Below are 17,293 nucleotides of genomic sequence, written 5' to 3' on the forward strand. Positions count from 1 at the left end.
CTTGCCTCTTGAAAGCCATCGAGCATCACTAAAAAAACAACAGAGCAGTGTTTGGCACCCATTTCCTCACACAGCATTTTAAAAAGTCTAGACTTCAGAGGATTTCAGAGGATGCGGCTGCCGAACTATCAACGCTGTCTCTGGCATACGCGTTTTATAATTGCCGGTAAAGGGAATAATTATTAGTTATTTTGAAATTCATGATAATTAAAGCCTGTACTAATCAAAAGTTTTTCTATATGTATTTCTATCTTTTGTTACTTTTCTAATTGATTTAGGGCAGTTTTAATTTTTATCTGTAGGAAAGTATGCTGCGCCCCCCTTTCAAGCCCTTCGCCCCCCCCCCCGGGGGTCGCGCCCCACAGTTTAAGAACCACTGTCCTAGGGAGATATTAACAGTGTTAAACTGTTACTCTGTAGTTTTTTCATAATCAAAGTTTATTAAGCTGACACATTTTGGAAACAGATTCACTTTCCATGTTCAGGTGATCATGGCCCATGGTTTGAGAGTAGCTTTGCCAAGGGGTTCAGTGGAATAGACTGTCTTTCATATCCTATTCACGAGAATATAGAAATAGAACCAATTTCTGAAACAGTGATTTTAATAAATTTGGATAATGGACAATGTGCAAAATAATATTTTTAAGCAGGAGATGCCCTCCAGTTTTGGAGGGAAGCTGCGAATATATTGAGTAAGCAGTCACGGACAGCCGACAAGGGGTGGCCCTCCAGCTTGGAGGTTGGGCGTGGGGCTAACAACTCCTCGCTGTAAAAAATTATTATGTTACGAAAATGAACACAAAGCCTTGGACCTGGACGGATTCCTTGGATAAACGACCTAAGCTAAAGAAAATGGATATGAGAGTTGGCTCTTGGAATGTTTGCAGTTTGTATAGGGCAAGTTCGCTCAGGGCAGTGGCAGAAGAAATCTTAAAATATAAGTTAGATTTAGCGGGATTACAGGAGGTCAGATGGAACGGAGGTGGCATCGCACCAGCAGGCGAATATACATTTTTCTGTGGAAAGGGGAATGAAAATCATGAATTAGGTACAGGTTTTTTTTGTACATAAGAGAATCGTATCAGCAGTTAAGAGGGTAGAGTTCGTTAGTGATAGGATATCATATATAATACTAAAAGGTCGCTGCTGTGATATCATTGTTATGAATGTTCACGCCCCAACAGAAGATAAAATTGATGACATAAAGGATAGATTCTATGAAGAACTAGAACATGTATTAGATAAATTCCCGAAGTACCCTAAGAAAATTTTGTTAGGAAATTTCAATGCCAAAGTATGGAGGGAAGACATTTTCAAACCACCAATTGGGAATGAGAGTTTGCATGAAATTAGTAATGATAATGGAGTTAGAGTAGTAAACTTTGCCATATTAAAAAATCTTACTGTCAAAAGTACAATGTTCCCACATCGTAACATCCATAAATTTACTTGGACATCTGATGGGAAGATACACAATCAAATAGACCATATTTTGATAGACAGGAGACGTCACTCAGGTATACTTGATGTCCGATCATTTAGGGCAGCAGATTGTGATACTGATCACTAACTGGTGGTGGCAAAGGTTAGGGGAAGACTGGCAGTGAGCAAACAAACTACACACAGAGTTCATATGGAGAGGTTCAATCTCAAGAAATTAAATGAGGTAGAGGGTTAAGAGCAGTATTGTGTTGAAATCTCAAATAGGTTCGCAGCTTTGGAAAACTTGGACACTGAGGTGGATGTTAATAAAGCTTGGGAAACTATTAGAGAAAATATCAAAATTTCTGCCAAGGAGAGTCTAGATTATTATGAGCTGAAGAAGCATAAGCCATGGTTTGATGAAGGATATTCAAAAATATTAGACCAAAGAAAACAAGCCAAATTACAATGGTTACAAGATCCAAGTGAAATAAATGAGGATAATCTGAAAAATATAAGACGTGAAGCCAGCAGGCATTTCAGGAATAAAAAGAGGGAATATCTGAAAGACAAAATTGATGAGCTTGCAATGAACAGTAAGAACAAGAACATTAGAGATCTCTAGAGAGGAATAAATGATTTTAAGAGGGGTTAGCAGCCTAGCAGTAACTTAGTGAAAGATGAGAATGGTGATGATCTTGCAGATTCCCACAACTTTTTGAATAGGTGGAGGAACTACTTCTCTCAGTTATTGAATGTACATAGGGTCAGTGATGTTAGGCAGACAGAAATGCACACAGCTGAGCTGTTAGTACCTGATCCCAGCCCTGTTGAGGTTGAAAGTGCTATTGCAAAATTGAAACGGTATAAATCTCCAGGTAGTGATAAAATTCCGGCATGAGGTGAAATATTACGTTCTGAGATCCATAAGCTAATTCTATTCAGCATAACGAAAATTGCCAGATCATTGGAAGGAGTCTGTTATTGTACCAGTTCACAAGTAGGGTGCTAAAACTGACTGTAGTAATTATCAGGAGATATCACTGCTATCAACTTCATATAAAATTTTGTCCATTATTCTTCTTTCAAGGTTAAGTCCATTCATTCATCAGTAATCTGTCAGAAGACAGGTCCACAGTCTCTTCCAAAACAGTTCCTCCACTTAATGCAATCTCAAGCTTTCTCCTTCAAATAAAAATATCCTCTTCTGTCCCCAAGGTTATCCAGCATCTTCTTACATCTTCTGATCACTTCTATACCCCCCTCTGGTTTCTTTTGTCTCCAGAGGAAACATCTCGTATACATGGTATCTCTGTTTTTGGAAAGAGAGTATCCAGGAAAAGTGATAATGTGGTAGTTTTTCCATTTGCTTTCCACATCGCAGTACAACAGCCGTTCAAACCACTCTGGTTACGCCTGTTGCTATACGAACTTGAACCATCTCGAGCATCATTTGCTCTGTGCTTCATGTCGCTGCTGCCGACATCAGTTTTTGGTTTTTGGTGTCTCTCTTCGTCTGATGCCTGCCCTTTGACCTGTCCAGCAAGGGAGGCCCTGCCAGTAGCTATGCTACCGCTGATATAGCCCTCAGGGTCCTTGGCATACTCAAACTCCCTCCCCACGATAAGGTGGAGACACCAACAAGGGGGTAAGTCCATATGTAGATGAAATTATTGGGGATCATCAGTGTGGGTTTCGACATAACAGATCAACTACAGATCAGATCTTTTGCATTCGTCAGATATTGGAGAAAAAAATGGGAGTTCGATGGGACAGTACATCAGCTATTCATAGACTTCAAGAAAGCCTATGATTCAGTTAGGAGTGAAGTATTGTACGACATTCTAATAGAGTTTGGGATACCCATGAAACTAGTTAGGTTGATTAAAACGTGTTTAAACAAAACGTATAGTAAAGTCCATGTAGGTAAACATTTGTCTGATAAATTTCCTATCCAGAATGATCTAAAACAAGGAGATGCTTTATTGCCACTCCTTTTCAACTTTGCCCTAAAATATGCAATTAGGAAGGTCAAGGGAAACCAGGTGGGACTGAAATTAAATGGGACACATCAGCTGTTAGTCTATGCCAATGATGTGAATCTGCTGGGTCATGATGTAGATACCATAAAGAAAAACACACAAACTTTAATTGACGCAAGTAAAGAGGTTGGTATAGAAGTAAACACAGAGAAAACTAAGTGTATGTTACTGTCTCGTCGCCAAAGTGCAGGGCAAAATTATGACATAAAGATAGGAAAGAGATGTTTTGAAAATGTGGCACAGTTCAGATATTTGGGAACAACGATAACAGATCGAAACCTGATTCAGGAGGAAATTAAGAGGAGATTGAACTCGTGTAATGCTTGCTACCATTCAGTCCAGAACCTTTTGTCTTCTCGTGTGCTGTCCAAAAACAAAAATTAGAATATACAAAACTATAATTTTGCCTCTGGTTCTGTATGGGTGTGAAACTTGGTCTCTGACATTAAGGGAGGAGCATGGACTGAGGGTGTTTGAGAACAGTGTGTTAAGGAAAATATTTGGACCGAAGAGGGATGAAGTGACAGGAAGTTGGAGAAAACTGCATAATGAGGAGCTTCATAACTTGTACTCTTCTCCAAGTATAATTAGAATGATGAAGTCAAGGAGGATGAGGTGGGCAGGTCATGTAGCACAAATGGGGGAGACGAGGAATGCGTATAGGATATTTGTTGGAAAGCTGGAAAGAAAGAGACCACAGGGACAACCAAGACATAAGTGGGTGAACAATATTAGAATGGATCTTAGAGAGAGAGGATGGGATGGTATGGATTGGATAGATCTGGCTCAGGATAGGGACCAGTGGAGGGCTCCTGTGAACACGGTAATGAACCTTTGGGTTCCGTAAAATACTGGGAAATTCTTGAGTAGCTGCAGAATTGGCACCCCCTCAAGAAGGGCTCAGCTCCATGAGTAAGTAAGTAGTAAGTAAGTGTGTCACACCACTGTAAAAAGGCTTTAAATAATAACAGTGTTTCAAACTTTGGTTTGCAGGTTTTAACAATCTGCAATCGCATTATGGACGTTGTTATTCCTGCAGAGAGAGCAAACAGAGACTTCCGTGTCAAGTTTCCAGATGACGTAATGCAGGAAAACTTGGCTGGGCAACTGTGGTTCGGTGCTGAAGTGAGTCCTTCAACCATTGCATTAAATGTAACATTGTCACAGTTTAAGCAAAACTTCATTAAAGTGGATAAGAGGACAACTTTCAAAAGAAACTTTTATATGTAGAAATTTTGATGCTTAAATAATTGACCAGGGTCCATACATACAGAGGCCTAGATGGGGAACCAGATATTCTTATCACATCCACAGTTCATGGACTAGACAGTATTTATTGTCTGTTCCAGATTTATTCAGAGTTTTTGTCCTGTGCATTTAATTTCCATGCCCTTTCAGGCATTTTGTCAATTTGTTTAAGATTACTTTCTTTTGAGATGTTATAACTTGTAGCCTTGTAGATTGTTACTGATGTTCCAAAGGAATCTGATGCCTCTATCTCTGAGGTTGAGATAGAAGCAGCAGGTTCCTCCTAAAGGCTTGTACTGAAGACGGTAATCTTTATAGTGACTGTCATGAAAACCTCAAATATCCCATCCATTTTTGCCCGAAACCAGTATTTCTTTTTTATTTAAGGGTAATTTTAGTAAATCCTTTATTATTTATTTGTTGATTCTTAATTCTTTTGAATTATTACATTCACAGCCACTAGCATATCCTAAATATTTAAAATGCACCATATGTTCTTTAATTTGATTATCAGTTACTGCCCTTTTTTGTTGTTTTCTCCCTTTTGGTCCCCCCCCCCCAGCAAGTTAATGACTTTACTGTTAGAGTGTAATATTGAAACAACTAAAGAATGTGGCCTAACCTTAACTTTTGTGGTTATGAAAATCTGACTGAAGTAGTGAATTACTACCAAATCCTAGTGAGTTAATAGCATTCTCATATTTCATTTTCTAGTGCTGTACTTATAATGCCATCAGCACTTGATTGCACTGTTGTATTTATACTAGAGAAAGATGTTCAGCATTTATAATTATCATTGTCACTCAGGTTGATTACATATGCTTGCCTCTGTGGTCTAGTGGTTAGAGTTCCTAGCTACAGATCCAGAGGTCCTGGGTTAGATTCCTGGCACCATCAGATTTTCTGAGAAGTAGTGGGTCTGGAATGGGGTCCACTCAGCCTCATGAGAATAATGGAGCTATTTCAAGGAAATAGCGGCTCTGGTCTAGAAAGCCGAGATTAATGGCTGTGGGGATTCATTGCGCTGACCACAAGACACCTTCTCTCCACTAAAGTTGGCACTAACTTCGCCGACAAGCGGCGGTCGCTCGGTCGGTATAGTTCGTTTGTGTATTAAAGCCACAGAGTTTAGTTTAGTTGAGTTTTATGCTTTAAAAACATAGTGGTGTACATGGAGAAGAAGGAAAACATATTTAAAGTTTTAGTGGGAAAACCTGAAGGAAAGAGACCCCTTAGGAGAAAAGTGTAGGTGGGAGGATAATATAATATAATAATAGATCTTAAAGAAATAGAATAGGAGTGTATGGTCTGGATGCAACTGGCTCAGGATCTGGACTGGTGGTAGCCTCATGGGAATATTGTAATGAACCTCTGGATTCCATAAAACACTAGGAATCTCTTGGCTGGTTGAACAGTTACTTGCTTATTGAGAAGGATTCTTTCTTATTGAGTTAGTTGACTAGTTGAAAAATGTCTTAGTTATCCAGAGTTGCCTTCATCTCTAAGATGAGATTATGAAGTTTGAATGGTGTTCAGGTATCATAATATTGTTTATTCTTGTTAATCGCATGATTCTGTTTCTAGTGTTTGGCTGCCGGTTCTAGCATCATGAACCGTGAGGGTGAAAGTTCAGCAATGCGACCACTGGCAAAGGCATTAACGAAGGCTCTGGAGAATGTCCGCAACCTACTTCGCGAGCAGTGTCTCCGTGGAAACACCAGCAACATTAATGGCATGAATGAAGCGTTTGGAGAAAGACTGCAGGAGGCACTGAAGATTTTTGATCGCCTCTTTGCAGAATTTGAACTGTGCTATGTGAGTGCAATGGTGCCTGTGAAGTCAACCAAGGAATATGAATTGCAGCAATTAGTTGTTGTCTTGTTCTCAGAGACACTCCAGAGGTACAGCAATTACAAATTATCTTTTCCAGTGGGTCTCTATATTTCATATTTTCCTTTGTATCATATGTGATCAACCTGTAGGTTGCACCCAGTTTTGTAATATTCTGTTGTAGAATGTGTTTCTCTTTGTTACCTTCTGTCATAATTTCTCTGGTTCATGAGTCACAGAAGTATGAAATACTGTCTGCTGTGATTGAATGTAGATCTTTAGTGTATTAATTATGTTGTGGCATGTAGGCCCATTTCTAGGAGAAGGTTGGCAAACACATTTCCACAGAAATATGATTCTTGGACACAAACCATCCCAGGGTGTTATACAGATGTGTCCATGGATACAGGAATGGAAGTTGTAGATTCTTAGAAACCAGATCATTGCTGTGAAATCAACAGACATGTCCATGGATACAAGCATGCAACAAACATCTCCAATGCTATATAAGTGGCCATCCAGATGAGAACCGGAGCAGTTGCAGTAGAAGGGAGAACCAAACACTAATTCAGTCGTAAACCTGAATGAAGTCAGTCACAGTAGAAGAAACACTCGAAGAGAAGACAGTCATAGTCCAGAATGGAGCAAATTTTAGGGAGTCATTTATTGTGAGCTGTTATAATTGATCATGATAAAGAGAGAGTGTAAAAGAAGGCATCAATACATCCAATCATCCCATCCAGACCCTGTTGTTGGTCACGACCATAAACATATGACAATATGTTTGTTGGTGTGTATGTTAAATTTTTGTTTATTCATAAATTCCTAATTGTTTATACACATTTTGTATTTATTATTGCATGAGCACATTTTATTTTGATACTTTTCACGGGCATCATCGTCAGATGAATTACTCATTACATTAGTGACTGCATGTAAGAAGGTTTGCAATGCATTTAGTCTACACCCTATTTCCATGTGTGTAATTTCACTTGCTGACTGATTGTGTTGATGTCAAGTTTGACTTGACACTGCATTTCATTGTGCTGGGCCAAATGTTGAAGCAACTTTCCAAATTCAGTTATAATGATATTTCAACTTGACATTGTCTCCTGGCATCTGTCTGTTCTCATACAAACTTTCTGAAATGTGTTCATGAGCACATCATGTTTGTCAATTGAAATCTTTCATACTCTCTCAACAGATATCATTTTGAATCAAACAAATCGTGAATCAGAACTTTTACCAGAAATTTTTACTACATTAATTTTGACTACTGAAACACATATAGACACACATAATGATATTAATTTTGAACCAGTAATGGTTAATTGTTAGAAGCATGTATGTGTCTGTGATGTGGATTATTTTTGGGTTTTGTATACTGATTTCATTCATGTAAGTTATAAATTACACTGTTTGTAGGGTTTGTTATTAAAATTAATTCATTCATTGTGTTTACACATTTGTTTACAGGGCTTTAAAAATGAAGCTTCTGACACAAGAGATGGTAGATGACTATGATCCAGCTCTTATGTTTACAATTCCACGTCTTGCCATCGTTAGTGGGCTTCTCATTTTCCCTGATGGTCCACTGTGCCTAGACAGAACCCCCGCTGATATGTCTGAAATGTTCCGCCCCTTCAGGGTCAGTATTAATTTTTTTAGGTACTCATGTAACTAATTTCTTATTTTGATGAAATAGCGAGACTGAGTCCACTTGGTACTGCAGCCTCTACTGGCCTATTATACCAACCCAGGATGATAGATGATGGTGATTATGGAGCAGTTCGTGGAATGAAGATTGGCAGGGGAAACTGAAGTACTCGGAGAAAACCTTCCCCAGCACCATTTTGTTCACCGCAAATCCCACCCGACCAGACCTGTGCTTGAATCTGAGTCACCATGGTGGGAAGCCAGCGACTATCTGCCTGAGCTATGGCGCAGCCTATTTTGATGAAATACAACATTTGGGTTTGCACTTGACTCAGAAAATTAAGGCAGCGGGTTCCTCCAAAGCATTGGTATCCATCTGCAAGACTGTATAATGTCACAACTCAGGATAACTTTGTTCATGAGAGTAATAATAAGTAATTTATCAGATGTAGCCATTAAATATGTCAATATTTAAAACTTTGGTATGTACTTGGTGACAGTTGTGTCTAGTGATTTAAGACATTTACTGTTGTGTTGTCCTCTGTGTTGTGGATACATAGTTCATTTGTATTTTTACTTCAATAAGTCCACAACTGTCAGTCTGACATAATAGTTATCTCACATTGTGAATTCCTCTGGAAGTAACCAATGAGAGGGATTTGCTAAGAATTGAAGGTGAGGCAGTCGGTTTATTTTCTTTCAAAGATGAACTCTGCCAAGTAAACGCAAGTGCAAGAACAAGCATCTAATGAAGGTATATATCAGTCATCAAGTTCTTTGGTAGTGCTCCACGAAGACTTGCAGAAAGAAGGTATATATTCTGTTAGCAGTCGGTTTGAAAATAGTTAGCTCTCACTTTATATACAAGTGGCCTTATGAATGAACTTGCACCAGGAACTGCAGCCATGATACAGATCAGCTATGCATTTACTAATATGGCTGTAAATTCTAAAATTACTTGGGCCACTCATCAGTACGTAAGTACCGAAACTTTTCTTGCATAATTTTTCAGATTTTTGTCCTTATGTTTCTTTTATTTTCAGACATTACTGCATAAGATACGTGAATTATTGTGGACCTTGAATAGCAAGGAACTGTTTACTCTGGAAAAACTTATGTGCTCGTCAGAAGAACCTGGTGACTTTCGCTCCTCTGGCCAATCAGTTGAAATCCATGAAGCTGCCGAATTGATTGGAACAACTCCTGGAGCTCCATCCTATCCCACGGTGTTTGATCTAGATGACTTTGTTACACGCTTTTACATTGATTATCCAAGCTGTAAGCAGTTTGTTACAGACTTTTATGCTAGTACATCTTCAAGAAACACAGAAACTCAGGATTTGTTTAACAGTGCAGTGAATGAAAATATTTCAGACATACCCAGAACTGAGGATGAAATGAATGTGGTTGACAGTGAAGTAGTTCCATCATGGGAGAGCACTGAAGAAAGTGAAGATGAAACAGAGTATATAGGTGAAACTTCAGAATGTGAAACTGTTGTAACTGGTATGTATAATGAGGCAGAAGAGAACATAAGTTCTGTTGAAAGTGACAGTAAAACTTCAGTTTCATTACCAGAAGATATCCCAACAGAGTGTAATCATATTGGCTTGAGAGAGAGTTTAGTGTTTGGAGAACATATAAGCACAGACCAGCAGTCAGCATCATTATCTTCCTCATCTTCTTTTGCTTCCCATCTTGACTTCCAGGCGCAAGCATTTGAATCACCAAGACTTACAGCCAATACAAGTGAGTCCGAGTATTCCGAGTCCTGCAGTCTCTTGCCGTATTCAGATACAATTAAAATTCCCACACCCAGTGCATCCGGGTTCCTTCTTGCCAACCAAGTGGGCCATGAGTCTATGCTTGCATCTATGGAAAGACTTACTAGTCCTAGAATGCCTGATTTATCTCCTGGTGCTGGAGAATCCCTTCCTGATGGTGATTCCCGTGAAGCCTTGTCAGTTGCCACAGCGACTCTGTCCACTTTACTACTCAGTACCCCTAATATCTCTCCTGTTTGTGATGTGTCACACAATGCTGAAGAAGATTCAAGTATCCAATCGCCTTTAGATTCTGGAGTTGGCACTGTTGTGAGTTGTAGTGATACTGGGAGTTTTTCTGACAGATCACCTGATGCAGCCTCGGCTCCTGCCTTGGTATCAAGTGGGATGAAACCAACTGATAATTCGTCTACATCTCATATTAGTACTCAGACTTGCTGTGATATTTCTGACAATCCTCAACAGCAATGGCAAGTCGAAACAATTCCGTGCAGCTGTACTCTGAGTGATAGACTTGCAACATCCGATAACTTCAGCAGGTGCCTAAATGAGTTGCATTATTGTGCTGATTCTTGTAGTAGGAATTGTGTGAAAACAGGTGGTGGGTCATGTCAAAATACTGAAGTGGACAGGTGTAATACGACTGTAGTTAGAACACATAATAATGGTATCTGTGATAATGCATTAGGTGACAGTGGTGAGAATGTTTTGACTTGTAATGATTGCCTGTTATCTGTAGAAGCAGAAGATCTTGACAGACAGACTCTAATGTCATCTGATGTTGAAACTTTTAAAGTTTTAAGTGATAGAGGTGAAGGATTGACAAATCTTACATCTTGTGGTGCAAACAAGAATGAAAGAGTTATGTGTGACAGAACCACCACTGCAGATTTTAGTCAGGATACCAGTAGCTTATGGAACGGTAGACAGACGAGTGTTCTTTTATCTCATAACGCAGATGACCTCAGTTACAGTGAAGTTAACGTAAGTCATGTGACATTGTATAATGCTGATGTACCTCAGGATTTCGAAGAAAATAATGTTGATGCTAATGGAGGTGAGATTTTTGAGAGGACATTCAGTCACTGTAATGATGTACCTGAAGCAGCCCTCCAGTTGAATGGGTCATATAAGGACACTGTTATGTCATGTGGGGACCATAAGCAAAACAAAAGTTTGCCTCGTATTGTGGTGAAGACGGAAGAAGACCAAGGGAAAAGTGAAGGGGGAAAGTGGTTTGGTGTGGAAAATGGGGATGGGCAGTGTAGTTTGTGCAGCAGCAACAATGCCGAGGGAGCTCAGAGTCAAATGTCAGATTTTCGTCTGAACTGTGCAGATAGCTGGAAGCATCTTATGGTGAAACAACAGAATGAAGTTCTGAGCTCAAGCTTAGGATGCTCGGCACAAATAACTAGTCATTTGGAACAAAAAATAGCTGAAAATGGGAGAGTCAGGGGAAGCAGAAAAGTTTTTCTTCACACCAATTCCTCAAGAAATGTAGCATCTTCCTTCTCCACTCCAAGTGACACAAATTATGAAGCAGGTGGTTCAACATTAGCAATAGTTCCTAGTCAGAATGGAAGGTGAGCATCTTGATTTTTGTTATATTAGTTTATCTAGTTCAGATATTGTTCAAATAATTTTATGTGCTACTCTGTGTTGTGCTACCTAGTACAGTGGAACTCCTGTGTAACGTTCTTCAGTATAAGCTTTTCTGTTACTCAGTGTTTAGTTTCAGTGATCCCAAGTCAGTATCTGAATGTTATTCGTCAGTTAAATGATCAAAGACACTGCTCCCCCCAACACACACACACACACACACACACACAAAACAGTAATTCAGGTTTCATTATATATTGTATTTTAATGTATATGCTTTGGAGACTCGATTAAAATCTACTAGTCACTTTTAAACTGACTTGTGTAGTTTCACAGCATACTTCATACAGATGTGTATATAGCAGATATGTGAAGATAAAGTTGGCTGTCTACTTAATTAAGCACCACACCATGAAGAGATATAGCTTTACCATTCTTCACCTCAGGACTGGATAGAAATTAGTGATCAGCTTCACACCTCAGCCAGAGCACTCCAAACAAGCCCCTGGTAACCATGGGATAGGAAGCTCCAGAGCTGGTGTGGAGGCTGTGAAATAGAGAAAAATTTCTTATCCCTGTTGAAATCAAACCCCAGCCTATAGCCACTGTATCAACTGAGCTATCTGGTCTGCGAATAAATGTGTGTTGACGAACACTGTTCTGCTGCATTAACAGCCATCTGTAATAAAAGTAATATTGTTTTTCTTTCCAGTGGGCTTGTTTTGATATACTAATAAATTAACTGCATCTTCTGTAAGTGTAGGCAGAAAAAAGAATTCATGTATGTCTTTGTTGCAACATGTGACTGAAATTAATAATTGCAAACAAGAACTGTTATTGTTTGTAGCTGTTCCAAACTTTACCCATCCTTTTGTATGTTTTTATAAAACATGAATGTTAGCATTTTATACCTCTTATAAAAAGTGAGTGTTCATTCCATTAGGAGTCTCGATGTGCCACTGGCAAGCAGCTTTTCTTCCACAAGTTCCAGTTGCCAGAGCTCAGTCACAGTAAGTTCTGACAGGTAAGGATACGTAATATCCAAATGTAAATCTTCCTGCCATTTCGATATGATCTTCAGTGAATTTAATCCAGTTCACATCTTCACACTCTGTTTCCTTAAAGATCCAATTTAATATGACCCCTAACTCAGTCTTCCAACTAACCATTTGCAGATGGATTTCCCTACCAAAACCATATCCAGATCAGTTGTGAATATTTTAACAGAAATCTAAACATCAGTTTATGTACTAGTTTTTTGACCCATTGTGGATTGTCATCACCATGACATGGTTGGCTGCTCTGATCAAACAGCTTTACTGTTACTCCAGGATCTTCTGAAATTCACACTAAGATTGCTCCAGCATGTTATATTGTCATCAACAGGTGCAGCCTTGTGTACTTCTAAGGTTTTGCCAAAGAATGCATGTTCTCTGTTGATGTACATCAAAGAAGATGTAAAAATGACTGTCATTTAAACGTGGCTGTAGGGGCAGGCATGCTACCATTTAAAAAGTCGTCAAGTGGTTAATGTAATTGATGCAGGTGTTGCCAGCTGTGCCGTATCTCAGGAAGTTAAATGTCACCTGATCACAGCTGCAGGTTCAGTCTTAGGTGACTTCCTGTGGGATTCATAGCAAAAGAAGTGGCATTGGAGCAGGTTAATAGCTCCATATTCATCAGTCACAGCCTCCTGAGATGTGGGGTAGCCCTGACCAGGCAGCACATTATCACATCCTCTATAAGGCTTCATTTCTGGTGTGACACTAGGCTGGTTACAGATGAAGGAAGCTGCCCCCCCTCCACCCCCATTTTTAGGATTCACATATACATAAAATCCATTTCAGCTATCTGGATCCTGTGAGATTTTTTCATGTGTCTTTCCCTTCTTTTACCTCTGCCAAAAGAAAACGTTTACGAACATGAGGAATACCGGGCCGCTTTGTGAATTTGTCCTTAACAGTAGGTCCTCTATGTTGGCTATAATTCTACCATCAGGTGGGATAATCTACCCCACAGGTGCACCCAGCACAGAAATTTACTATTAACTAGTGTATGCTACGTAAGGAGAATTAGATGGATTATAACTGGAAACATCACTAACAACAATGTAAGTCCATTGAGGTTAGTCCCCAGATTTTTAATTTACCTCTGCAGAGGTTTCTAGTTTAATGGTGACAGCTTGCACTTATCTCAGAGTAATTTACATTTTGGCATCTTGTTCCAGTTGCAGTATGAGCAGTGATACATCATCTTTCAATTCAGAATGCCAGGATGATGAGGAAATTGCATTGGCAATGCAGGCAGCTGAGATTGCTAATCGAAATGAAGCCCGTGCAAAATTCAGGTGTGTGTGTATGTACCTGGAATGTTCTCAGCAAGGAGAATGTTACGAATTGATAAAATATAGGTTTTTTTTGTATTACAGTGCCGCCTCTTTTTTATGTGTTCTACAAACCCTAAAAAAACCACATTGCACACTTTTTTGTAAACAATTGACTTTCACTACATTACGTTGGAAACAATTTATTTTTGTTCAGTAGACCGTTGTTGGTTACTTAATACAGGAAAACAATGAAATCCATTTGACCAATGCAGCCATATTTAACAAAATGAACACTTCACATTTGGGACTCTTAAGTGCACCTACCGTTATTTTCCTGAAGATGCTTTCTGTGCATTTTTTTTTTGGAGGCAGGAGATATGGTGTGCATAAATTATTGAAGTTTTTGAGAAAATCACAGTTTCGTTTTTTTGGCAGCTACTTGAAGAAGGCCCCTCATTTTTGGAGATGGAATGTTCATATTTCCTGGGCACCAACACCTTTCAGTTATGAATATGAATAAACTCTGTCCTTTGAAGCACAAATGGGGCATATGTTCATACAGGCAGACAACATTCCGAAACCAACTTTCTTATATTCAGGGAAGCTTGAAATGTATAAATCCTTCAAAATTTCTAGATGATATGCGAAAGTAAAAATGTTGCATATGTTCTCAAAATTTCCTGCTGTGATAATGAAATCAATGATAAAGGAATTAAAAATGAAGGGATCCAGGCTACCTTGGTCAGTATAATGGCTGGACTGGATGACAGGAGAAATGAGGTTTGATTCGTAGTGGGATAGAGGCTTTTCTCTCTGCTACTGCATCCAGACAGGCCCAAGACCCACCCAGTTTGTACCGGTGGCTCTTTCCATGGAGATTAAAGCAGCTGGGTCATGGGGCTGGTCACTCACTTACATCTAGTGCCGAAGGTTAGGAAAAGAATGGAACTATATCTCATCTCGCCCATAAGTCTACAAGGCATCATGTTTAATTAAGCACAGGAACAATTTTGACTTTACTTAAAACTAAAGAATTTTTATGTATATGTGTATGGTGTTTTGACTGGGTGCTGATAAAACATGAACTAATTTATATATAAATTAGGCCTATGTTAGTATAAAATATGATATAGTGATATTTCATTATAAATGTCTTCAAAATTGACACGTAGGATTAGAAGCTGTATCGTGATGGATAAGTGTTTTTATGTTGATCCCTTTTCTCCATATTCCTAATCCCTTCACTGAGAGTCTCAGATCCCACATCCATACTGAGATTTCATATTGTGACATGTTGCGCAACCGAGGACCCCTACCTCCCCAGCGGCACGTGGCGGTAACGTAGCGCTCGCGTAATAGGCGAGTCATCACCCCGCCACTCTCCCCGCGGTGACGTCATGAGCGGAGCCGAATTGAGCCAAGTGGAGCCGAAGTTAGCCGAGTCCCCGCAACCTGGTAGCTATGCAATGTGAGTCAACAGCGGTGACATCACCAAGTGGTAACAGCGTTGCTAGGCTATACGCCACGTCACAGTAGTAACGTGGCGGGCGACCCTAGCAACAGCGAACGGAATAAAAGCTGGCTGAGCAGCAAGCGAGAGTCGGTGTGTTATCAACGAGTTCTCAGTTCGCAAGTTACGAGCTACAGACATGTGTGCGAGAATCAGTGATAGTTTGTGATAACCAATTATATTTGGAGTGTGTAATTCAGCGAGACTTGTATAGCTCCCGCGCTATTAATACGTGAAGACTCTGGAAGATAGTGTTAAGAGATTTTGTTGTAGGGTTTGTAAACTGTGGAAACCCGTAACATTGTGATAATTAATTGTAGCCGATATTTGTAGATTGTTCAATAAACCAATTAACGATCTCTACGGCGTATTCAGTAACGAAACATGTTACAATATTTATTTTCCTCGGCCCTTCCAGAGGAATGCCAGGGTAGAATGTTGTAATGGGACCTGTCCACTCCCTTTTATTGAATGTTATCAACCTTTCATACCATTTGACACTGGATAACCACTGCACTTGTTATGGCAGTGTTAAATAACCTACAATCCATTAGGTTCTGTACATATTGTAACGTGTTTCGAGATCGAATATGCCGTAGAGATCGTTAATTGGTTTATTGAACAATCTACAAGTAACGGCTACAATTACTTATCACACAGTTGCGGGGTTTCACACTTTATAACCCTAATTGCATTACTCTGTTACCACTGTTGCGGGGTTTCACACTTTATAACCCTATGCGCAAATCAGCTCACTCTGTCTTCAGTAGTCTACACGTTTACAGTAGGGGAGCCACGTATCACTGTATCACACACTCCCAATTGCACAATTACACACACGTCTGGTTCTTCTTTCCGCGACGGCTGCTATACTCAACTGTAGTCGGCTGACTGGAGAACTGTTGATAACACACTCGGCGACTGTCACATTACAACTGACTAGGCGACTGTTACTTTACAACTCAACTCGGCGACTGTCCACATTACAACTCGGAACTGTCTTCGGCGATGGCCACGTTCCAACTGACTCGCAGCTGCTGTGCAGCTCACTTATATAGCCGTAGTGCTTGCCTGTTGCGTAATGAGTGCCACGTCATCCTGTTACGTCACCGCTGTCGACTCGTGTTGCATAGCTACCAGGTTGCGGGGGCTTGGCTACCTTCGGCTCCGCTCGTGACGTCACCACGGGGAGAGTGGCGGGGTGATGACTCGCCTATTACGCGAGCGCTACATTACCGCTACGTGCCGCTGGGGAGGTAGGGTACTGCAGTTCACACTATGTTAACTTCTTTTCTACAGGTCGAGTGAGGATTTGGTTCATCGCTTATTTGTGTGCATTGCGGGTGTGGCCGACCAGTTGCAGACAAACTTTGCAGGCGATCTTCGACACATTCTGAAGTGCGTGTTTCTCATGAGTGCATCAAGCAGCATTAGCACAGAAGAGCAAGATTTGGAGGAAAGTGCAGTGACTACTGTATCAGTTGAGCCAGAATCATCGTCCCCATCAGGAGATAATGGTAAATTGATGCTCCAAACCATCATGATATATGCTGGCAAAGGAGTAGTGACTGGTGCTCTGACGTGAGAATACTAAATCTTTGTTTTACAAAGGGAATGCTTTCTGTGGAACTACAAGGTGTGGCAATAAAGAAACCGGATTCATGCTCTAACCCTTTATTAAAAAAAAATCAGACAGTCGAAATGTTATCCCCTTCAATGTAGTCCCCTCCCCGATCCCTACACCGCTCCATGCGAATTTTCCACTGTTGGAAGCAGTGCTGCAGGTCATCTTGTGTTATGCTCTTCAAGAGTTGCGTCGCTTTTGCTTTCACTGCATCCACGGACTCGAACCTGGTCCCTTTCAGCGCAGACTTGA

The 17,293-nt window shown here is 40.1% G+C and overlaps 1 protein-coding gene across 2 annotated transcripts in view; it reads left to right on the forward strand.

Annotated features, from left to right (window-relative positions):
- LOC111869288 (serine-rich adhesin for platelets) overlaps positions 1-17,293 on the forward strand; it is a 37,179-nt gene that overhangs the window by 14,480 nt on the left and 5,406 nt on the right. For both annotated transcript variants that reach the window (XR_002843644.2, XM_023860686.2), the window contains exons 3-9: positions 4,458-4,589; positions 6,297-6,613; positions 8,019-8,190; positions 9,242-11,565; positions 12,525-12,605; positions 13,809-13,928; positions 16,717-16,934. Coding sequence is in view for 1 of the 2 variants with exons in the window: in XM_023860686.2 (XP_023716454.1) it covers positions 4,458-4,589; positions 6,297-6,613; positions 8,019-8,190; positions 9,242-11,565; positions 12,525-12,605; positions 13,809-13,928; positions 16,717-16,934 (3,364 nt within the window). In the remaining variant the exon portion in view is untranslated. The remainder of the gene's footprint in view (positions 1-4,457; positions 4,590-6,296; positions 6,614-8,018; positions 8,191-9,241; positions 11,566-12,524; positions 12,606-13,808; positions 13,929-16,716; positions 16,935-17,293) is intronic.

Source organism: Cryptotermes secundus, unplaced genomic scaffold (genome assembly GCF_002891405.2).
Source record: "Cryptotermes secundus unplaced genomic scaffold, Csec_1.0 scaffold124, whole genome shotgun sequence".
NCBI classification, from domain to species: Eukaryota; Metazoa; Arthropoda; class Insecta; order Blattodea; family Kalotermitidae; genus Cryptotermes; species Cryptotermes secundus.